The 24,394-nt window shown below is 47.6% G+C and overlaps 1 protein-coding gene and 1 pseudogene across 3 annotated transcripts; one reads left to right on the forward strand and one right to left on the reverse strand.

Annotated features, from left to right (window-relative positions):
• The first annotated feature begins 3,579 nt into the window (after positions 1–3,579).
• Positions 3,580–22,999, forward strand: LOC129546396 (V-set and transmembrane domain-containing protein 1-like). Of its 3 annotated transcripts, none has more exons than XM_088830107.1 (8): positions 3,580–3,846; positions 10,502–10,537; positions 13,751–13,789; positions 17,375–17,467; positions 17,547–17,574; positions 17,740–17,777; positions 17,883–17,914; positions 22,555–22,999. In XM_088830107.1, the coding sequence occupies exons 1-8, from the start codon at positions 3,813–3,815 to the stop codon at positions 22,663–22,665; spliced, it is 411 nt and encodes a 136-aa protein (XP_088686233.1). In that variant the 5' UTR covers positions 3,580–3,812; the 3' UTR covers positions 22,666–22,999. The 3 variants fall into 3 exon arrangements, with proteins under 3 accessions (XP_088686233.1, XP_055267282.1, XP_055267281.1); XM_055411306.2 differs by having other exon boundaries at positions 3,586–3,846; positions 20,879–22,999; XM_055411307.2 differs by lacking the exon at positions 10,502–10,537 and having other exon boundaries at positions 3,583–3,846; positions 20,879–22,999.
• LOC148774271 (NADH dehydrogenase [ubiquinone] 1 beta subcomplex subunit 4 pseudogene) lies at positions 5,724–6,612 on the reverse strand (annotated as a pseudogene).
• Positions 23,000–24,394: the final 1,395 nt, after the last annotated feature.

Here is a 24,394-nt window from a genome sequence, read left to right on the forward strand (position 1 = left end):
AAGATCATGGCATCCGGTTCCATCAGTTCAGTTCAGTCGCTCAGTCATGTCCGACTCTTTGCGACCCCGTGAATTGCAGCATGCCAGGTGTCCCTGTCCATCACCAACTCCGAGAATTCACCCAAACTCATATGCATCGAGTCGGTGATGCCATCTATCCATCTCATCCTCTGTGGCAAATAGATGGGGAAACAGTGGCTGACTCTATTTTTCTGGGCTCCAAAATCACTGCAGATGGTGATTGCAGCCATGAAATTAAAAGACGCTTACTCCTTGGAAGGAAAGTTATGACCAACCTAGACAGCATATTGAAAATCAGAGACATTACCTTGTCAACAAAGGTCCATCTAGTCAGTTCAGTTCAGTTCAGTTCAGTTCAGTCGCTCAGTCGTGTCCGACTCTCCGCGACCCCATGAATCACAGCACGCCAGGCCTCCCTGTCCATCACCAACTCCCGGAGTACACTCAAACTCATGTCCACAGAGTCGGTGATGCCATCCAGCCATCTCATTCTCCGTCGTCCCCTTCTCCTCCCGCCCCCAACCTTTCCCAGCATCAGAGTCTTTTCCAGTGAGTCAACTCGTCTCATGAGGTGGCCAAAGTATTGGAGTTTCAGCTTTAGCATCAGTCCCTCCAATGAACATCCAGGATTGATCTCCTTTAGAATGGACTGGTTGGATCTCCTTGCAGTATAAGGGACTCTCAAGAGTCTTCTCCAACACCACAGTTCAAAAGCATCGATTCTTCGGCGATCAGCTTTCTTCACAGTCCAACTCTCACATCCATACATGACCACGGGAAAAACCATTGCCTTGACTAGACGGACCTTGGTCAGCAAAGTAATGTCTCTGCTTTTTAATATACTATCAAGGTTGGTCATAACTTTCCTTCCAAGGAGCAAGCGTCTTTTAATTTCATGGCTGCAATCAGCATCTGCAGTGATTTTGGAGCCCAAAAAAACAAAGTCTGACACTGTTTCCACTGTTTTTCCATCTATTTCCCATGAAGTGATGGGACCAGATGCCATGATCTTTGTTTTCTGAATGTTGAGCTTCAAGCCAACCTTTTCACTCTCCTCTTTCACTTTCATCAAGAGGCTTTTGAGTTCCTCTTCACTTTCTGCCATAAGGGTAGTGTCATCTGCATATCTGAGGTTATTGATATTTCTCCCAGCAATCTTGATTCCAGCTTGTGCTTCTTCCAGCCCAGCGTTCCTCATGATGTACTCTGCATATAAGTTAAATAAGCAAGGTGACAATATACAACCTTGACGCACTCCTTTTCCTATTTGGAACCAGTCTGTTGTTCCATGACCGGTTCTAACTGTTCAAGGCTATTGTTTTTCCAGTTGTCATTTATGGATGTGAGAGTTGGACTATGAAGAAAGCTGAGCACCAAAGAATTGATGCTTTTGAACTGTGGTGTTTGAGAAGACTTCTGGAGAGTCCCTTGGACTGCAAGGAGATCCAACAATCCATCCTAAAGGAAATCAGTCCTGAATGTCCATTGGAAGGACTGATGCTGAAGCTGAAACTCCAATACTCTGGCCACCTGATGTGAACAGCTGACTCTTTTGAAAAGACCCTGGTGCTGGGAAAGATTGAGGGCAGGAGGAGAAGGGGACGGCAGAGGATGAGACGGTTGGATGGCATCACCGACTCGATGGACATGGGTTTGGGTGGACTCCGGGAGTTGGTGATGGACACGGAGGCCTGGCGTGCTGTGGTTCATGGGGTCGCAAAGAGTCGAACACGACTGAGCGACTGAACTGAACTGTGGAACATGAAAATGAAATCTCAGTGTTCCAAGACGGTATGATAATGTATAAACTAATAAAAGAACCAAAAATAAAAAATAAATCATGTTGGGGAAACAACTTATAACTATGTTGTGGGGTAGTATTCATGGCCATGAAACAGTTTGAATTTTATAGGTTGGTGACCAAATAAGATAGCAGTTATATATATATATATATAATATATATATATGGGCTTCCCAGGTGGCTCAGTGGGTAAAGAACCTGTCTGCAAAGCAGGAGATGCCGGAGATATGTGTTCGATCCCTGGGTTGGGAAGATCCCCTGGAGGAGGGTACGGGAACCAGTTTTCCTGCCTGGAGAATCCCGTGGACAGAGGAGACTGTCAGGCAACAGTCCATGGGGTCACAAGAGTTGGACACGACTATAATAGATAAGCAACAGGATATACTGTAGAGCATAGGGGATAGAGCCATTATCTTGTAATAACATTTTTTTGAAGATGTACTTGTTTGTTTGCTTTTGGCTCTGCTGGGTCTCCGGTGCTGCTGGGCTTTCTCTAGCTGCGGAGAGCAGGGGCTCCTGTCTGGTCACGGTGTGCAGGCCTCTCACTGCGGTGGCTTCCCTTGTTGTGGGCCACAGGCTCTGGGGCGCACGGGCTTCAGTGTTGTGGTCCGTGGGCTCAGTAGCTGTGGTGCGCAGGCTTAGCTGTCCCACGGCAAGTGGGATCTTCCCGGACCATCGATCGAACCCATGTCCTTGCGTTGGCAGGCGTATTCTTTACCACTGAGCCACCAAGGAAGCCCTATCTTGTAATAACTTTATGAAAATCTATTTATTTAGACTGCTGCGTCTTTATTGCAGCACACGAGCACCTCTAATTGTGGCACACGGATTCTCCAGTTGAGGCAAGCAGGCTTAGTTGCCCCATGTGGGATCTTAGTTCCCTTACCAGGGAAGGGACCCATGTACCCTGCATTGGAAGGCAGATTCTTTACCACTGGAAGTCCCAGCTGCTCTGCTGCTGCTGCTAAGTCACTTCAGTCGTGTCCGACTCTGTGTGACCCCATAGACGGCAGCCCACCAGGCTCCTCTGTCCCTGGGATTCTCCAGGCAAGAACACTGGAGTGGGTTGCCATTTCCTTCTCCAATGTGTGAAAGTGAAAAGTGAAAGTGAAGTCACTCAGTCGTGTCCGACCCTTAGCGACCCCATGGACTGCAGCCTACCAGGCTCCTCTGTCCCAGCAGCAAGTTTATTAAAATGAGTATAATTCATAAGAACACTGAATCACTATGTGGGACACCTGAAACGAATATAAGCCATTTATATTTCAATTAAAAACATAAAGCTGTTTAAAAGACAGATTATCTATTTAAAAAGCTCTTTTGTTTGTATTGGGGTACAGCCGATTAACGATGTGATAGTTTCCGGTAAACAGTGAAGGGACTCAGCTGTACATATTCGTGTATCCATTCTCTCCCAAGTTCCCATATAACACTCAGCAGAGTTCCCTGTGCTCTACAGTAGGACCTCATTGGTTATCCATTTAAAATATAGCTGTGTGTACATGTCCATCCCAAACTCCCCAACTATCCCTTCCCTTCATCCTTCCCCCAGCCCTCACCACCATAAGTTCATTCTCTAAGCCTGTGAGTCTCTTTCTGTTTTGTAAGTTCATTTGTATGACTTCTTTTTAGAGTCCACATAGAAAGGATCTCACAGGGTACTCCTCCTCCTCTGAAAAGACAAAGTATTTTAAAGGAAAACATCTTGGGCCGGACTTCAGACGAGATAGGCAAGATCTCAGGGTGGGTGGAGCCTCACACAGTAGATTTATGAGGAAGATGTTGTTGGTGGTGGCTTCTGGCTTCCTGAGTCAGCTGTGAGAAGGAAACTGTGCCCCAGATGGTGGAGGAGCCAAGGGTCAGAGCAAAACCTCTGGCCACACATCCCTGGGACCGAGAGGGCAGGAGGGGGCTGTGGTCTGCCCGGCCCGTGTCTTCCTTTGAACTGTAGAACTGAAGACGGGATCTTGGTCCAGACAGAAGGGACGCGATGATCACAGAATTCCTGTCCCTGCTTTGCCTCGGTGAGTCTCCAGGGCTGGGACAGATGGGTTTGAGGGTGGGAACATTCCCCAGGTAGTGCAGGTTGCCAAGGGGAACGTGGCAAGTACAGAAATGGTGGCTTCCGTGTACTGGGTACAAGCGACCTGTCACAGTTTTGCAGGCTGTGCTATCTGCACGCACTGGTTTTGGTGCCTGCACATAAGGGATGAGGAAGCAGAGACATGTGGTAACACCCTCAGTGTTCTCGGCTCAGAAACGCACAGCTCGGATGGGACCCCAAGGCTGTACTGTCTACATACCACCAACTTGCCTTGAATGTCCCATTGGCATATGGGAGGCAGGGTGTGAAAGTCTGTGTTTGGTTATGAACAAGGAATACAGAAGAGACACGTTATTACTGAGTCCAAGCTCGTACTGGTCACTGCATGACAGGCCGATAACTTGAAAGATGGGTTGTTGGGGTAAAAAATAGCACCAGCGGCCCAAGAAGATGGTGGACTAACGTCCCAAAGACCCATCTTGCCGAGGGTCTGGATGCTCGTTACTCTCGTAGAACAAAGAGGGGGAAGTGAGGAGGTGAAATAAAAGCGGCAACAAATGGTTGCAAATATTTTGTACTTCCGGCCAGAATCCAGAAGGCGTATGTTGGTCTCTTCTTTCCTGCAGCCATTCACAGGTGGGCCCGGTCCGGATACCTCCTGTGAGCTGAAGCAAAGGTATTCCAGCTCAAGACTCAGGCATGAGAAGCAGGGTTCATAGACGAGAGCCACTAGGACTGCCTTAAGCTTGCAGACAACATCCCTTTAGTGATTAACTTGTAGCAAAAACCACAGAACACAAAGGTTAAAGTCAAAGAAACAGATCCAAGATGGAGTCAGATTCGTTTTTCCCTGTGATGTGAAGGTGGGGCTTCCCTGGTGGCTCAGATGGTAAAGAATCTGCCTGCAATGCGGGAGACTTGGATTCGATCCCTGGGTTGGGAAGATCCCCTGGAGAAGGGAATGGCCACCCTCTCTAGTATTCTTGCCTGGAGAATCCCATGGACAGAGGAGCCTGGCGGGCTCTAGTCCGTGGGGTCACAAAGAGTTGGACACGACTGAGTAAATTACACTTCACTTCATGATACAAACAGGGAGCAGAGGGTAGGAACATTTTCTGCCCAGCCGTATCCTGAGCTTGATTTTAAGCTGATGTCCAGCGTGAACACAAGGTGATCAAACAGAACTCAGACGGCAGGAAGGAAGCCCTAGGCTATAATCTTGGCCTGGTCTCTCCAGACTTTGGAAAGGCAGCCCCACCCAACTGAGTGCCCCGCTCCTCCTCTGTGAGTGGAGCCGGGTTCGGGAGCGGGGTGGCGTGGAGGACACCAGGTGCCCCCCTCCCACCCCCTGGTTCCTTCCTCCTTCTGGGCTAAGCCCTTCCCTTTGAGGTCACGCTCATCCCACACACACGCATGTAAGCGTGAGAAGTGGCCGCTGGTCCCCGTACCCCAAACCTCCAGCCTCAGGACAGAATAAATGGGGCAGTCGAGAGATGGACCTCATTCTCCCCACACTTATCCCCTTGGGCTGCCGTAACAGGCGACTGCAAATTGGGTGGCTTAAAACAACAGACGTCTATTCTCCCACCATTCTGGAGGCCAGAAGTCCAAAACCAGGCTGTCAGCAGGGCTGATCCCTCCTCGTGGCTCCGAGGGAGGGTCTGTTCCATGCCTGCCTCCTCAGCTCTGGCTGGGAGATGGCTCGGCACCCTTAGCAGCCCTCGGCTTACAGAGCCTCACATGGTCACATGACCACCTTCCCTCTGCATGTTCTGTCTCCAGGTCTGTTCCCAACCTCTTATCTTTTTTTAATGATTAATAGATTCATTTAAACAACAGTACATATGGTCATCATTGTCAGAATTGACAAGAGATGTTAAATGCTCAATCCGATTTTCCTTCCTGGATCAGTTTTTCTTTCCTATCTCTGTCAGTTTTGAAAACATAAAACCAGAGGAGGAGGTGCCCAGTCCCAAACAGAGCTCCTGAGAGCAGGCTCTGGGGGTGGGCCTGAAACTGGGATAGACATTTGCTGACCTTGCTTAGGTCCGATGAACCAAAGCAGGATCCTCAATAAGCCCTCGGCGGCGAGGGTTGTTGCATGGAAGCTGGTACTCCCATTTAAACCGGGATCTTATGGCCAACAGGCTGGCTTGCTCCTTCTGGGTTTCCAGAGATATATCCTATTCAGCTGGGTCGAGGGTAGAAGGTAGGGTGGCCAGGCTCACGGCTTGTACTTGGGGAATGGCATCTTGGCAACCCAGTGCCTAACAGTGCCTGCCCTTCCAGCTTCCTATGAGGACACCGGTCATATTGGGTTAGGGTTCCAGCCGACTCCTGTAGGACCTTGTGTAAACTGTCAACTGAAAAAAAAATTGCACAACGTAGAAGTTGAGAGTTGTGTTTTATTCAGTGGATATTCTTGGGACTTCCAGCCCTAGAGACAGCATCACAAATAATTCTGAAAGAACTGCTTCAAGGAGGCGAGGGGGGAGCCAGGATGGATAGGAATTTTGCAACTAAGGGCAGGTGGTTTGAGCATGAAAACACTACTACTAATAAAAGAAAACCATATATCTCAAGCTAAGGAATTTAGCTCTTTTCTGTGTATGGGAAGACACAAGAGTCTGGGCTGACTGAAATCATTCCTGGGTGTACACCTCAGCTCCAGCATCCTGTGTTTTCACATCCTGAGCTCCCTCGGGGCTCGCCGTGGGCTCACTGAAGTCATTCCTTGGATGTACACCTCAGCTGTCTGGGGCCAGCATCCTGTGTTTTCGCATCCTGAGCTCCCTTGGGGCTCGCCATGGGCAGTGGCTGCAGTCTGATGGCTGCTGGATGGCAGGCGTTCTTTGCTTCCTGCGTTGCCTCAGAGCTCACCTGCTCACTGTCAGAGGTATGGTGGTGACACCATTTGCTTACTGACGTGGCAGGCAGTGTTTTACTTCTCAGATATCAGTGAGGACTCTGCACCCAGTTCTGATGTGTGTGAATATGAAGGGGGGGGGTGTTTTCATACCACCCAGCAGCTGACTCAGCTGGTTGTCCTGCAATTCAACTCCACTGTGACACAATCTACCTGGCGATACCGTCAGATCCCACAGATTGAGGGCTCCGTCCTAGAAGATGACCTCCCTGCCACTTCAGGTGCCAATCATGAGCCCTGGTGGCCACCTGTGTTTCTGTCCGACTGGCTACAGATCAAAGGTTCTAAGAAGCCCCTCCTTGGGTCCATCAACTTGCTAGAACTCAAATTTGTGAGAACATGGAACTCAGAGAAACATTTTACTTACTAGATTACCAATTTTTTATAGAAGAATTTGGGCTTCCCAGGTAGCTCAGCAGGTAAAGAATCCGCCTGCAATGTAGGAGACCCCGGTTCAATTCCTGGGTCAGGAAGTTCCCCTGGAGAGGGGATAGGCTACTCACTCCAGTGTTCTTGGGCTTCCCTGCTGGCTCAGATGGTAAAGAATCCACCTGCAATGTGGGAGACCTGGGTTTGATCCCTGGGTTGGGAAGATGCCCTGAAGGAGTGCACGGCAACCCACTCCAGTATTCTTGCCTAGAGAATCTCAGGGACAGAGGAGCCTGGTGGGCTACGTCCGTGGGGTCACAAAGAGCTGGACACGACTGAGTGACTAAGCACAGTGCCTAGAAGGATTTAACTCAGGAAAAGCCCAATGGAAGAGGTGCATAAAGCCAAGTGTGAGGAAAAGGGCTTCTGAGCACATTGCGCTCGAAAAATCTCCACGTGTCCAACATGGAAGCTCTCTGAACCCGTCCATTTGCGTTTCTATGGAGGCTTCGCTACAAAGATGAGAAATGGACTATCTCCTGCCGATCGGTAAACAAAGGGTGTCTCAGTTATCAGTGGCTGAAGAACTTGAGGGTGAGCCCCGAGGGCGCTCAGGAAGGAAAGGACACCTGCCATCCAGCAGCCACCAGACTGCAGCCACTCCCCACGGTGAGCCCCGAGGGAGCTCAGGGGTGGGAAAGCACAGGGATGCTGGCCGCAGACAGCCGAGGCCCATACCAAAGGGATGACTGCCATGAGCCCAGACGCTTGCGTCTGCCCATACTGACAAAAGCGCTAAATTCTTTAACTTGAGATATCTGATTTTCTTTTAACAGTAATGTTTTGTTCTGACCTCCTGCCCTTTGTTGCAAAACTCACACATATCCTTCCCACACCACACCTGCCAGCAGTTCTCTCAGGGTTACCTGAGATACTGCCTCCCGGGCTTGAAGTCCTAAGAATATCCAATGAATAAAAGATAACTCTCAACTTTTAGGCTGTGCGTATTTTTTTTAGTTGACTTAGGCATGATTGATTGAATCACTGGCAATTGGTAATCTCCAGCCCTTCTTCCCTTCCTGGAGGTCGGGGTTGGGGGTGGGGTGGGGAGTGGATAAGACTGACAGTTCCAACCCTTTAATCACTTGGTTGTTTCCCTGGCAACCAGCCACCATCCTTAGGTTACCTAGAGACTTTTCCAAAAGTTATATTAACATAACAAAAGACACTTTTACCTCTCACAACACTCAAGGAATTTCAAGAGTTTGAGGAACTCTGTACCTGGACCAGGGACAAAGACCCAATGTGTTTCTTATTATGTCACAACATCAAAGTAATTTTTCCTCTTCTCTGGGGAACTATAGATTCTAGTGTCACTCTCCTCCTCCCTTTCTACTTGGAAATTGAGCAGCTCTCCACGTGGTGTATTTAAAGGCCATTGTTACTGTTTAATTACTCAGTCATGTCTGACTCTTTGCGACCCCATGGACTGCAGCCCTCCAGGTTCCTCTGTCCATGAGATTCTCCAGGCAAGGATACAGGAGCGGGTTGCCATTTCATTCTCCAGAGCCCATACTAAATGTTAAATGGGTGATACCTGGCTGAGTCAGGCAGAGAGTAGCTGTATGGCGAATGTCAGTTGTCGTAAAGGACCCGCTAGATAATATAAGTGGGTACATGGCTGACGAATGTGAAGAGTCTGTCAGATGATAGATTCTCACTGATTGGTAGTTAGTCACTGCAATTATTTCCAGATAAATATGCTTACTTGTGTTGCCTACAGCTCCCTCGGAGAAGGCAATGGCACTCCACTCCAGTACTCTTGCCTGGAAAATCCCATGGATGGAGGAGCCGGGTAGGCTGCAGTCCATGGGGTCACTAGGAGTCAGACAGGACTGAGCGACTTCACTTTCACTTTTCACTTTCGCACATTGGAGAAGGAAATGGCAACCCACTCCAGTGTTCTTGCCTGGAGAATCCCAGGGACAGGGGAGCCTGGTGGGCTGCCGTCTGTGGGGTCGCACGGAGTCGGTCACGACTGCAGCGACTTGGCAGCAGCAGCAGCAGCAGCTCCCTGCCTCAGAATCCCACTAAGGCTTCAAGGAGCTATCCTTTTACCCCTTGCTCCACCCACGCCGGAGTGTCTCTTCTCCTTAGTGGCGGGCGCCTCCACTGCAGCCGGCTCCCTGCCCATGTCAGCTGTGGCCCTTTAGTAAGAAAGACAGGGCTTCCTTGGTGGCCCAGTGGCTAAGCCTCTGTGATCCCAGTCCAGGGGGCCCGGGTTTGATCCCTGGTCAGGGAATTAGGCCCCATATGCTGCAACAAAGACCCAGCACAGCCAAATAAACAAACACAAAAGAAATATTTTTTAAAAAGAAAGATAAGTTCTGAGGCTCTAATGGCCAGCGTGGTGACAATAGTTAATAATATTGAAATTAGCTCAGAGAATGGATCTTAAACATTCTCCCCCCGCGCGCGCGCACACACACGCACACACACACGCGCGCACACACGCGTGCACACACACGCGCACACACACGCACGCATGCACACACACACACGCACATGTGCACACACGCGCGCACACACACGCACACGCACACGCACGCACACACATGCACACGCACGCACGCACACGCACGCACACACACACGCACACACGCACACACACACATGGTAACTATGTGAGCTGACTTATTTGCTCACTAGCTTCATGGTGGTGGTCATTGCACAACGCATACGTGCATCCAGTCATCACATGTGCACAGTAATACAATCTTATTTGTCCAAAACAGAGAACCCCTCTGTCAGTTTTCACCTACTCCTCAGTAAGGTTTCATGATGAAAAGTGAATCTAAGGCAATCGTGTGCTTATTTAAAAAAAAAGAAAAGAAAGGAAGAATGGGAGTCACTATTGGAGCAGCACACTGGCTGATAACAGAGCTGAGATGACTTTAGACTAAAAGCAGAGGAGAGAGGAACTAAAGAGAGACCAGGAGACCTGGAGACACCCCCACCCCCCCGACCACCCAGAAACCAGTTTCCTGCCTGTCAGTTCGGCCGTTGTAGCCAGAGCGAATGTGGGCTCCGTCCACTGCCAGGCTCCCATGTCCCTGCTTCCTGGTGAAGCTTGGGGGCTTGTGTTTTGAGCCCACACTTGAGTGGAAACAAGGGCCGATCTCCTGAGTCACTCTCATGTCTAGTTGTATATCTGTAGATCTAGATACATAACTGGATCACTTTTCTGTACGCTGAAAACTAACACAACAATCAAAGATACATCAATTAAAAAGAAAAAGACAAGCATATAATTCACCTCTCATGAGTGTTTCTCTTCCAGGGCTTTGTCTGGGCAATGAAGATGAGGGAAAGAATGGTGAGTTGTCTCCCACCTAAACTCTGTTACCGCACCCCAAGTTTCATGACCTTTTCCCTTTCATCCTCTGAATTCTAGGAGGGTTTCGGTGGTCACCAGTGTGAAGAGTCTGACTCCAGAATCTTTCCAGAGAAACTTCCCAAACCTCTCCTCCTTGCCTTGCCCAGCTCAGGGGCTGCACGCGGCAGCAACGTGACCCTCACTTGCCAGTCTGACGTCTGGAATGTGACGTTCATGCTGGGGAAGTCACAGGACTCTGGGTACAATAAAGGGCAGAACTAACAGGAAGGTGGCTGAATTCCTCCTCACTCACCTGGAGCCTGGGCTTCCCTGGTGGCTCAGATGGTAAAGAATCCACCTGCCAATGCAGAAGATGCGGGTTCGATACCTGGGTCAGGAAGATCCCCGGGAGGAGGGCATGGCAACCCGCTCCAGTATTCTTGCCTGGAGAATCCCATGGGCAGAGGAGCCTGGAGGGCTGCAGTCCACGGGGTCACAAAGAGTTGGATGTGACTGAGCAACTAACCCACCTAAGGCAATCGTGGGCTCCTTGATTGGTGGTCTGGGCATATTTTCTCTCTGTCCTTCACCTCGGACAATCCCCCTCTTTATTTCTCAAACAGGTTAGTCTTGAATGTTTGGCAAATACAGCACAGAGATCCTTCCAGCCATAAAATCCTTGGGTGCAGTCAGAGAGCACCTTTGCACAGGTGACGTCACTGACCCCGGGCACCTCACTGTAAAATGGACCCACGAAACCTGCTGCTGAGAAGCTGCTTTCCCCATCCCAGAGCGTAACTAAAAATGTGCGCTGCAAATCGTGCTTTGCTATCCCCTGGAGGAGGAAGTGGCAGCCCACTCCAGTATTCTTGCCTGGAGAATCCCACAGACAGAGGAGCCTGGCGGGCTACAGTCCACAGGGCGATAAAGAGCCTGACACGACTGAAGTGACTTTGCATGTAGTGACTGAACCACCGCCACAACCTGTGGAGGACAGAAAGGGGTCTGCGGCAGATTAGCCGGCGGTCCCCCGGGGGAAGGAGGGGTCCCTGTGACAGATGACCTCACTGGCGCTAAGCTAAAAAGTCCCGACTGACTATTTAAGACAACATTTCTGGGCATGGGGTTCAAAGTTCAGTTAGATTAGGTATTAAGTCTTAGCACAGCCTACACAAATGATTCCATTTTGAGCCTGTGATTTTTTTCTTTTTCTTTTAAAAAAATAATCAAATAAGTTTTGGCTGTGCTGGGTCTTTGCTGCTGCACATGGGCTTTCTCTAGTTGGGGTGAATCGGGGCTACCCTTTGCTGCGGTGCACGGAATTCTCATTGCAGGGGCTTCTCTTGCTGCAGAGCACGGGCTCTGGGTGCAAGGGCTTCGGTGGTTGTAGCTCGTGGGCTCAGAAGTTGTGACTCTTGGGGTTAGCTGCTCCACGGCACGTGGAATATTCCTGGACCGGGGATCGAACCCGTGTCCCCTGCATTGGCATGTGGATTCTTACCCACTGTGCCACTTGGGAGGTCTGCCATTCCTTATTTTTGTACCCTCACTCCAACAACTAGAATTTGGCACCCATTCGAGAGCAAAAGTGCCTCGTGGGAGCTGTGGCACCACCAGACACCAAAGGGCCCAGGAGGAGCCTTACCCGCCTGGGCACTGGATAACAGGCAGACAGACCTCAGAACTAGCCGTGGAGCCAGCAGGCGACTGTGACCTGATCCCAGCCCCTCTTGGCCGTCGTCTGGGAGAACGCGGACGCGGGTAGTACCTACAGACAGGAGAACGTTTGCGGACGTTTACAAACCAAGATTGAAGTATGGAGAAACGGAAGACTGGAACAGATCAATAACTCATAAAGAGACTGAATCAGCAATCAAAACCTCCCAACAAAGAAAAGCCCAGGACCGGATGGTTTCACTGGTGAATTCCACCAAACATTTAAGGAAGAAATAACTCCAGTCATTCCCAGCCTCTTCCCAAAAAGTGCAGAGGAAGGAACATTCCTGTGCTCATTTTATTTTACAAGGCCAGCATCACCTCGATGTCAGAACCAGATAAGGACACTGAAAGAAAACTATAGACCGATATCCCTGATGAATACAGATGTGAAAGTTCTCAACAAAATGTTGGCAAATCAATTTTAACACTACATTAAAAGACTCACACACCATGATCAAGTGAGATTTCTCCTCTGAACCCAATGATGGTTCAATATACAAGTCGATGAGTGTGATACACAAGTTCATAGAATGAAGGGTAAAAATCATTTGTTCATGTTACATGTAAAAAATTTTGATAAAATAGATCATTTCAATATAAAAACTCTCAATAAATTGGGTGTAGAAGGAACATACTTCAACACAATAAAGGCCAGTATAACAAGCCCACAGCTAAGGTCATACTTAATGGTGAAAAGTTGAAAGCTTTTCCTCTGATATCAGGAATAAGACAAAGATGCCCACCACTTCAATTCAATGTAATACTGGAAGTCCTCTCTGGAACAACTGGGCAAGACAGAAAAAAAAGGCATTCAAATTGAAAAGGAAGACGTAAAACTGCCTTCATTTGCAGATATGATCTTATCTACAGAAAATTAGCAAAAATAAATACTTTAGCTACCTGATGCGAAGAGCCAATTCATTATAAAAGACCCTGATGCTGGGACAGATTGAAGGCAAAAAGAGAAGGGGACAACAGAGGATGAGATGGTTAAATAGCATCACCGACTCAATGGACATTAATTTGACCAAACTGAGATAGGGGAGCCTGGCGTGCTGCAGTCCATGGGGTCACCAAGAGTCAGACATGACTTAGCAACTGAACAACAACAGTATATCAAACAAAAAGGCTTCTGCACAGCAAAATAAACAATCGTCAACGTGAACCGGCAACCTACCAAATGGGAGAGAATACTTGCAAAATGTTGGTGCTCTTCCCTGGGATAGGATTGGAAGGTGGGGAATTAGCAGTGTCATTCATAAATATTTTTGTTATTAAAATAATACGAAGCTCCAGCAGTGTTAAAAAGACTAACCTAGTGCTCTGGCCTGGGTTTGGGGCACAGTGGGCACCTGGAGAACAGGGAGAAAAAAAAAACATTCTCCTCTCTGCTTCCCAAAGAGGGCACGAAGTCTGTAAATAGAACATGAGGGTTTATGTCCCCAAGGTTCTCATATAAATACTGTGATTTTTTTCTCCTTTCCTGTTTTCTAGGGAGCCAAGAGGAAAGCAAACCCACCCCTGCAAAGACAGGTAATAGAAGGGACTTGTTTCCCCCAATTATATCCACCTCTAAAAACACTGGTGAGTAAAACAGCACAAGGTATATCGTCTGCTGTTTTACATGATGAAAAGCTACGGTGGAGTTTCAGGAAGAACGGGGGTGAGTCGGTATGACTGGTTTGGAGAATGGGACCAGGACCTGCGGAGTCTATACACTGGGATGATGTATGATCAAAGACTTGCTAAAACTTTCAAGTTCTCAAAAAACAGTGAATATTAATTTTTTTCTGATGCTGGTTTTCTGCCAAGAATTGACTAAGATTTTACCCTCAGTCCAGTTCAGTTCAGTCGCCCAGTCGTGTCTGAATCTGCAACCCCATGGACTGCAGCACGCCAGGCCTCCCTGTCCATCACCAACTCCCAGAGCTTGCTCACACTCATGTCCATTGAGCTGGTGATGCCATCCAGCCATCTCATCCTCTGTCATCCCCTTCTCCTCCCACCTTCAATCTTTCCCAGCATCAGGGTCTTTTCCAGTGAGTCAACTCTTTGCATCAGGTGGCCAAAGTATTGGAGTTTCAGCTTCAACCTCAGTCCTTCCAATGAATATTCAGGACTGATTTCCTTTAGGAGAAATTCTCATAAAAACTAGGGCTTTCTGAAGGTTTAGACTGAAATGGGCTTATCCATCCAGGATTCATTTTTGCTGTGCCATGCAGCTTAGGGGATCTTAATTCTATGATCTGGGCTTCCCAGGTGGCTCAGTGCTAAAGAATCCACCTGCCAATGTAGGAGACTCAGATTCAATCTCTGGGTTGGGAAGATCCACTGGAGAAGGAAATGGCAACCCACCCAAGTATTCTTTGCCTGGGAACTCCCGTGGACAGAGAAGCCTAGTAGGCTACAGTCCATGGGGGATGCAAAAGAGTCAGATACAACTTGGTGACTAAACAACAACAAGAGGCTGTCTGCAGCCTACATACACGCGCCTCCTGGCTACTAGAAAGGAGGCCCCTACTCTAACTCTGGGCAGAGACGACGATGACGCTCATCCCCTAACTTTACCACAAGGCCAGGTGTCCTGAGACTTCATGCCCTGCGTCAAGCCATACCCCACTGCTCTGTCAGATGCCTTAGGTCAGTATGACAGACCTTCTGCAAGTTAATTTTGGCAATGTGTAAGTAGCTGAAGTAAAATTTGGCCAGGATATGTGGCCATCCCAGGGCAAACCCAGTTCAGTGGGCGGTGGACAGTCTCGCAATCATTTACTTCTCATTTCTAGTGAACTGCAGCATGAGATAAACTGTAGGGTCATCAAGGGGAGGGTTGAGAGCGTAAGGCAAGGCTGATGTTCCTTTGTTGCCATCCAGGAAGGGGTGTTTCTGCTCCACTTTTCCAAGTCCACGGGGATGTGTGGCTCCCACAGATGTCAGCTGTTGAAAAATGGGTGTCCTTGGGCCCCTTAGATTCCCAAGGCATTTTCCGGGCAGTACCCCACCACCACCACTGCCAACAAAGACACCAAAGTGCTCACGCTGGGAAGGGGGAGAAACCATGATCGAGCATGCCTAAGAATGGCAAGGGAACCTGGGGGACTGCAGGCGGAGGCGCGCTGACAGCATCTGCTACCGAGGGAGGTGGGTGGGGGCGGGATGCTGTGTGAGAGAACAGTCCCGATCACTGCAACCTCCTTATCCGACACCGTGAGTCAGAGTCTACACTGAGCGCTTCCGAGTCAGGGCTTTTCATCATCACTGCTTCAAGGGAGCTCTCCTCACCTCCCTTTCCCACACCTCCTTCCCCTCCCCACCAGTTTCATGGAGGTATCATTGACAAATAAAGCGGTAAGATACTTAAAGTGTACAATGGGATGATTTGATACAGGATAGGGGCTTCCCTGGTAGCTCAGTGGTAAAGAATCTGCCTGCAATGCAGGAGACTCAGGAGACTCGGGTTCGATCCCTAGGTGGGGAAGATCCCCTGGAGAAGGAAATGGCAACCCACTCCAGTATTCCTGCCTGGGAAATCCCAGGGACAGAAGAGCCTGGCAAGCTACAGCCCAAGGTGTTGCAAGCTGGGCATGACTTAGCGACTAAACAACAATACATTGTAGAAGGATTTGCCCCATAGAGTTAATTGCACGTCACTCAACTCAAGTCATGTCATGGGCTTCTCTGGTGGCTCAGCTGGTAAAGAATCTACCTGCAATGCGGGAGACCTGGGTTCGATCCCTGGGTTGGGAAGACCCCCTGGAGAAGGGAAAGGCTACCCACTCCAGTACTCTGGCCTGGAGAATTCCATGGACGGTATAGTCTACGGGGTCATAAATACTCGGACACGACTGAGCGCCTTGCAGTGAAAGTGAAGCTTTCAGCTCATGTCACATATTTGCTTTGTGTGTGTGTGTGAGAACGCTTAAGATCTACTCCCTCAGGAAATTTCATCACACACTACAGCACCACCAACTGTGGTTTATGCTGTCCATTAGGTCCTCAGTCCTCAGTCGTCTGAAACTTGTTTGCGTTCTTTGACCAACTTCTCCCCCAATATACCCCACCCCAAGCCTCTGGCAATCACTGTTTTAATGAGTTTATTTTTGTTTTTCTTAAATATTTATTTATTTGGCTGCACCAGATCTTAGTTGCAGCTTGTGGGATCTAGTTCCCTGACCAGGGATTGAACTCAGACCCCCAGCATCGGCAGTGTATGTGTATATATACCATACCTTCTTTATCCATTCATCTATGGATGGACACTGAGGTTGCTTCCTGATCTTGAGAAAATGATTCTTGGACGTTGATTCATCTGTTGCTGGACTTGTCTTCCCTTCCATAGCATCACAGTTAGTCTGGGTAAATGTGTTTCTCACCAGATTATGACTTCCCTGGAAAAGGTTCAGAATGTCACTTCTCTTGAACGTCCACACCTGGGGTCAGCACAGAGCTACCCTGACCTTGGGGCAGACTAGTCAGAAAGGTTAGACATAGCAGCATCCAAAGCCCATCCTGGCCATGTGACTCTGGGGAAACTCAGTTTAATTCCAGGTACTTGGTTTATGTATGAATGAAATGGGGATGGCAAACTTACCTTGTGTACTTATTGTCAAGATGAGAAAGAACAGGGAATTCCCTGGTGGTCCAGTGTTAGGGCTCCAGGCTTTCATGCTAAAGGACTGGATTCAGTCCCTAGTTGGGGAACCAGGCTCCTGCAAGCTTCATGGCAAAAGAAAAAAGTTGATACAAAAAAAAATTTTAATGAGAAAACACTTAGAAGTGCTAATGGCTCACAGTTAATAAGTATTATTCCTGGGGATGAAACGTTTACTGGGTGTTTGCCATCTGCTGGGCACTGTGCTAGCCCCCTCTGTAGGCATTGACCCACTCCGTCTCTCGACCAACCAGTAAAGCAGCCACAACTGCTCTCCTCGGTTTGATCCGGAAAACAAACGCTCAGGGAGATGAGGCAAACTCCCTCAAGCGACTGGACTTCCCAGCTGGAGAGTGGCCGCTCCAGGTCTTGACGCCAGGCTGTCTGGCTGCTTGCAGCTCTTCTGCGGAGCTGCTCCGCGCGTTGCGGAGCCCGCCTGACCCTCGGCCCCGTCCTTCTCCCGCCAGACGCCCGGGTTGTCGTCGTGGCCGCAGGCAGCTGCCTCTCCCTCCTTCTCCTCTTCCTTGCCGTCTTTCTCATCTACAAGTGCACGCAGCAAGGTGAGCTCAGAGCGAGGACGGGGACCAAAGTGAAGGATGCGCTAGGGAGATACATTCCTTCTTGGTTTGTTTTTAATAGATTCATCACAGGAAGAATCCACCAAGAGGTAAATACACTTGACAGACCTCATGCCCTGCCTTAACTCCCACTCCACTCTTCGGAGACCCCGTCTGCACATCAGTGACTCTGAGGCCCAGCCCCACCTCGGTCAGCCCTATCCCCTCCCCCAGATCTCCAGATCCCAGACTTTTAACACGTTTCTCTTTCTCAGAACCTGCCATTCCAAAGTGCACAAGCAGAGGTACTCAGGTAAGTGATCAGGGCTGAAACCATGAGGAACCTTGGGATGGAAAGACTACCATCTGACTCTTGCCATCTGAGAACTGAGTTTTGTCTCCTTGTACTCACACGCAGATGTACCTACCCTGGAAAGGATATCTGAATCGGTGAGTTCTCCCCTATGGAATAACCCAAGAGCTCACGTACCACCAGAGGCTGGTCTGTCTGCCTCTTGGCTTAGCTCAAACGCTGGTTATATTCATGCGGCCATTTGATATTGAGTTTAAAAACATCTGAGGAACCCATTAAAAGAGAGTAGATAGGAGGTTAACAGGGGCTGGCGGGGGGCGGGCGGGAAGGGGACCTGGGAAGATGACATTTAAGGGAACAAACTTGCAACTTGTAAATGAATAAGTCCTGGGAATCTAAAGCACAGCTTGGGGATTATAGTCAGCAATACTGTATCGTATGTGTCGAAGATGCTAGGAGGCTAGATCACAATTGTTCTCATCACGAAAAAGAAAGGATAATTATGTGACGGATGGAGGTGTTAGCAAGGTGGTACCCTATATCAGTGTATCACATCAACATGCTGCTGCTGAGTCGCTTCAGTCATGCCCGACTCTGTGTGACCCCACAGACGGCAGCCCACCAGGCTCCCCCGTCCCTGGGATTCTCCAGGCAAGAACACTGGAGTGGGTTGCCATTTCCTTCTCCAATGCATGAAAGTGAAAAGTGAAAGTGAAGTTGCTCAGTCGTGTCCGACTCTTAGCGACCCCATGGGCCCACCAGGTTCCTCCGTCCATGGGATTTTCCAGGCAAGAGTACTGGAGTGGGGTGCCATTGCCTTCTCCACATCGACATGAGTACAGCTTAAAGTTGCACTGGGTTATATATCAGTTACATCTCAAACAAATAAACAAACAAACAAACAAAACAGGTGCTTTGAATTTCACAGTAGCTGGATTCTCTACTATTTATTACCAGTGTGGTCTGAGACAAATCACAAAACCCCCATGAGAGGGGACACATGTATATGTACAACTGATTCACTTTACTGCGCACCTGAACCTAACAACACTGTCAGTCACCTATGCTCCAACAAAAATTCAACAGACAAGACACAAGCCCACATAATTTGGACCCTTCCTTTCCTGGTGGCTCGGATGGTGAAGAATCTGCCTGCAATGCAGGAGACCTGGGTTCAATCCCTGGGTCAGGAAGATGCCCTGGAGAAGGGAAAGGCAACCCACTCCTCTCCACAGACAGAGGAGCCTGGTGGGCTACAGCCCATGGGGCCACAGAGAGTCAGACATGACTGAGCGACTAACACTTCTTCACTTCTTTCCTCCTGTGTCTAAGGGGAATCCAAATCCCCAGTTAAAAGGCTGTGAGAGTCTAAGGATGTCATAAATGTAAAGGGTTTATTGGTGTTTCTGGCAAATTTTAAGTGTCAAATGGGTGGCATGAAAGCATCATTTAACAATTATTAATCAATTTACACCCATCAATTTCTTCTGTTCAAAATACTGCTTGTTGGGTGTAGGCTCAGTCAGCTAGGCATGTCCAACTCTTTGTGACCCCATGGACTATAGCCCGCCAGGTTCCTCTCTCCATGGGATTTTCCAGGCAAAGAATACTGGAGGGAGTTGTCATTTTCTCCTCCAGGGGATCTTCCTGACCCTGGGATCGAACTGGTGTCTCCTGCGTCACCTGCATTGCAGGTGGAATCTTTACCACTGAGCCACCAGGAAGCCCCCTAAAATACTGTTTATTTGTGATTTAATATTAATGAACATTATAACATCTAAGAGCAATAGCAAGTAAAATTCACACTTTTTCCCACAGGGCACAGAAGTTCACTGGCTCATTCTTGAAGCCAAAGCAAGTAAATAGAATCATTAGCAGGGAATTCCTCGGTGGTCCAGTGGTTAAGACTCGGTGCTTTCACTGTCAAGGGCCTGGGTTCAATACCTGGTCAGGGAAGTAAGATTCTGCAAGCTGCTGGCCGAAAAAAAAGCATTAGTAAAAGATTCAAACATTGTTGCATTTAAAGTAATATTTATGTACATTGCATTCACTTCAGATCAGATCAGATCAGTCGCTCAGTCGTGTCCGACTCTCCGCGACCCCATGAATCACAGCATGCCAGGCCTCCCTGTCCATCACCAACTCCCGGAGTTCACTCAAACTCATGTCCACAGAGTCGGTGATGCACTCATTTAGATACACATAAATATTAAGTTATGGAAAGGCATAGTTTATCACAAAGTCAGTGCCAGTGATTAAATCTGGGCTATTTTAAGTGTTGGCTTAATGACCTTGATTAGCACATTGTTCATAATTATAATATGATAATGTCATGTTGTGATGGGATACCTCCATACAATAGAATATTCAGCAGTAAAAGAAAGAAGTTACAGATATAGGCGAGAAGTGACTGCACCTCAAAAACAGTTTGCTAGATGAAAAAAGTCAGATACAAAAAACTATATATAAAATTGTTCCATTTACATAAAATTTCCGGGAAAGGCAAATTAGTAGTTACTTATGGCTGGGGTGGGGGTGGAGGGCAGGGAGAGCAAGGCTTAACTGCAAACAAGCCCAGGGAACTTTTGGGGGGCGATGGATATTCTCCCGCTGTACGGTGGTGATGGTAGCATCGTTCTACAAATTCACTAAAAGTCACAGAACTGTACACTTATCCCAGGGGAATTTTATGGTATATACATTATATCTCAGCAAAATTATTTTTTAAAATACCATACTACGTCATCAGTAGGTATGCATATAGGAGGGCAGTTCTTATTCTGCAAACCATACGTTTGCACTGATTTTGAATAAGCACAAGTTACCACTGATTGATGGTATCCTGTTATGAGAGTCGAAAACATGGCCATCCTAGAACGTGCTGTCCTAGAACGAACTTCCTGCGAGGAGGGCAACAGTCTATAGCTGTGCTGTCCCACACATATCACAGCCTCCCGCCGCATCTGAAATGCATCTGGTGAGACTGAGGACCTCAGTTTGAATTTAGTTGACGTTTGTCTGAAGTTGAATGCCCATGTGTGGTTCGTGGCTACCCTACTGCACAGCTCAGCTCTACAAGCCTGTCTCTCTTCTCCCCAAAGCCTGACGAGCCCGAGGAGGTGACCTACGCCCAGCTAAACACCACGGCGCTGTCTGGGGCAGCTTCAGTCCCCGCCGAGGAGACCCCGGGGTCTTGTGACTATACAACGGTGAAGATATAGGACTGGGAGAAGAGCTTTGCTCTGGGAGAGAGAGGACGGATTAGCATGGCCGGGGTGACCAGACTTGGGAAAAGCCAGCTGATTCTGTATTCTTGGCTCACTTATTCATAGTAGTAGAATCACGTTTCCCTTCTTGCTTCCCCTCCTCTCAAAAATTACAAGCTGAGTTTTCACAAGACTTGGAGTGCACCCTTAGTATGCAAGTGTTAGTCGCTCAGTCGTGTCCGACTCTTTGTGACCCAATGGACTGTAGCCTGCCAGGATCCTCTGTCTGTCCATGGGATTTCCCAAGCAAGAACACTGGAGTGGGTTGCCATTTCCTTCTCCAAGGGGTCTTCTGGACCCAGGGGATTGAACCCAGGTATCCTGCATTATAGGTGGATTCTTTACTCTCTGAGCCACAAGGAGGGTTTGAATGAAATCATAGGCTAAGAATACATACAGTATCTATAGGCTAGTGGGACTGGGAGTATTCACTTAGGGAGTTCAGGATGACGTCATGCAAAAGGAAAATGTTCCTCAGAGAAGACTACGTGACCCCTCAGACACAGGGATTTCACAAAAGGAGCAGAAAAATACAAGCCATGAAGGGAGACACTCGTGAATTAACAAAAAGCATCCCTAAGTAGCACACGCCTAGGAAAGCAGCTGGAAGTATTTGGTTCCTGATTCTTTCAAGCCCTCTAGTCTCAAGACCAGTTTCCTCTCTGATAAGAATGAAAGCGTTTCTTACTGACACCATATTTCTGTTTTTATTCTTACTATTAAAATCAAAGGCTGCAATAAAGTTAGTCACAGAATCTATGTGGACTCTGTCACTTGGCACCCATAACTTCATTAATTCATGTGAACACAGAATTTTAAGGATTTTTTTCTGAATGCGGACTTTTTGTGTAGGTGATAGTGGTACCAAATGACCGCTCCTGGATAAGCACGGGGATGTGAGCTTTGCTTCCAAAGTTATGTCATTCAATCGGGTTTGCAGGTCATTTTAAAATACATAAATGGATGAAAGTATAAATATTTGGAATGCATATATAAATATTCTTCACTCAGTAGCATACACTGGATAACTTCTCTTTTTTTTGGACGTGCCTGCAGCTTGCGGGATCTTAGCCCCCCTACCAGGGATTGAACCCAGGCCCTCAGCAGGGAAAGCCTGGAGTCCTAACCACTGGACTGCCAGGAAATTCCCTAGATAACTTTTTTCTCAAGTTTTTAATTATGAAATATTTCTGTCATAAAGAAAAACACCCCAAAATATAAGTGGAGATAAGCACACTGACCTTATTTTCAAACCATGAAGACTTTGCTGTGTTTTTATTCTACTCCTCCCAGTCTATTTCCCTCCCTCTTCTTCTAGGAGGTCAACATCACTCAGAGTAGTATATATTATACTGATGGATTTTTTCATACTTTTACTCCTCAAGCATCTATCAACAGTCAGTATATTATATTTTATTGTTATTACATTATACAAACATAGAGAATCATCATTACAATTCTGTCACCTTTTTTTCATTGCCATCAACATTATGCTTTTGAAATTCATCCAGGTGATTTTTGAAGATTTATTTCCTTGTTTGCTGCACAGAATTCAGTTGTTAACCATACCATGGAATATTACTCAGCCCCAAAATAGGATGAAGCACTGTTACATGCCATGACCTGGATGAAACTTGGAAACATTATGCTAAGACACAGAAAGCTGTGCATCACAGCATTTTATTGATATGAAATATCCAGAAAGGACAGATCCTGAGAGAGAGAAAGCAGATTAATGGCTGCCGTTAATGGTTGCCATTAACTGGGGAGAAGGAGAAACGGGGAGTGACTAGAAACGGGTATGAGGATCTTCTTGGGTTGATGACAATGTTGTGGAGTTAGTCAGTGGTGATGGTTGCTCAGCCTCGTGAATAAAGACCACTGAACTGTATACCTTAGAAGCGTAGATTTTATGGTATGTGATTACATGTCAATAAAAGAAAATTTTTAAAAGCACTTGGTTGTATGCACAAACCATCGTTTCCCTTTGTTCTTTCCTGGACTGCTAGCTATTTTGGTTGTTTTCCTGCTGTGCTGTCAGCAAAATGCTGCAGTTAAACCTCTTTGGAACTGGCCTTCTTGCTCACATGTGTGATCTCTCAAGGTTTATATTTAGGAGTAAAATCTGTCTTCCATGACGTCCACAACTTTCATCCCACTGGAAAAGGCAAATTGATAACTAAGGTGGTTTCCCCCATTTATTCTTCCACCAAGGATGTATAAGCTTTCAATTCCTTGAGCCATTACCAATTCTCACACACACACACATACACATAACTTTGTAATTTTTGCTGATTAAAATATGTGAACTGGTAACCTACACTTTGGCCACCTGATGCAAAGAACTGACTCATTGGAAAAGACCCTGATGCTGGGAAAGATTGAGGGCAGGAGGAGAAGGGGACGATAGCAGATGAGATAGTTGGATGGCATCTCCGCCTCAATGAACATGAGTTTGAGCAAACTCCAGGAGATAGTGAAGGACAGGGAAGCCTGGCCTGCTGCAGTCCATGGGGTCGCAAAGAGTCAAACACAGCTGAGCGACTGAACAACAACAAACCTATTTTAAGCTGCTTATATAAAGATACCTCACTGTTGTTTTAATTTGCATTTTCCTGATTATGAATGAGGAATACTGACCATTTGGGGTTTCTTTGCTGAGAATTGATGGTCAGTTCAGTTCAGTTCAGTCGCTCAGTAGTGTCCAACTCTTTGCGACCCCATGAATCACAGCACGCCAGGCCTCCTTGTCCATCACCAACTCCCGGAGTTCACTCAAACTCATGTCCATCGAGTCGGTGATGCCATCCAGCCATCTCATTCTCTGTCGTCCCCTTCTCCTCCCGCCCCCAATCCTTCCCAGCCTCAGACTCTTTTCCAGTGAGTCAACTCGTCACATGAGGTGGCCAAAGTATTGCAGTTTCAGCTTTAGCATCAGTCCTTCCAATGAACACCCAGGATTGATCTCCTTTACAATGGTTGGACTGGTTGGATCTCCTTGCAGTCCAAGGGACTCTCAAGAGTCTTCTCCAACACCACAGTTCAGAAGCATCAATTCTTCGGCAATCAGCTTTCTTCACAGTCCAACTCTCACATCCATACATGACTACGGGAAAAACCATAGCCTTGACTAGATGGACCTTTGTTGGCAAAGTAATGTCTCTGCTTTTTAATATGCTATCTAGGTTGGTCATAACTTTCCTTCCAAGGAGTAAGCATCTTTTAATTTCATGGCTGGAATCAGCATCCGCAGTGATTTTGGAGCCCAAAAAAATAAAGTCTAACACTGTTTCCACTGTTTCCCCATCTATTTGCCATGAAGTGATGGGACCAGATGGCATGATCTTTGTT

The sequence above is a fragment of the Moschus berezovskii genome, chromosome 22 (assembly GCF_049115385.1).
Source record: "Moschus berezovskii isolate FMDL1 chromosome 22, NW_MosBer_1.0, whole genome shotgun sequence".
NCBI lineage: Eukaryota > Metazoa > Chordata > Mammalia > Artiodactyla > Moschidae > Moschus > Moschus berezovskii.

Coding starts and splice junctions, on each gene's coding strand:
- LOC129546396 (XM_055411306.2), top strand. CDS start 3,813: ATGATCACAGAATTCCTGTCCCTGCTTTGCCTCG. Junction 17,468..17,546: donor CTACAAGTGCACGCAGCAAG/GTGAGCTCAGAG, acceptor TGTTTTTAATAG/ATTCATCACAGGAAGAATCC. Junction 17,575..17,739: donor CAGGAAGAATCCACCAAGAG/GTAAATACACTT, acceptor TCTCTTTCTCAG/AACCTGCCATTCCAAAGTGC.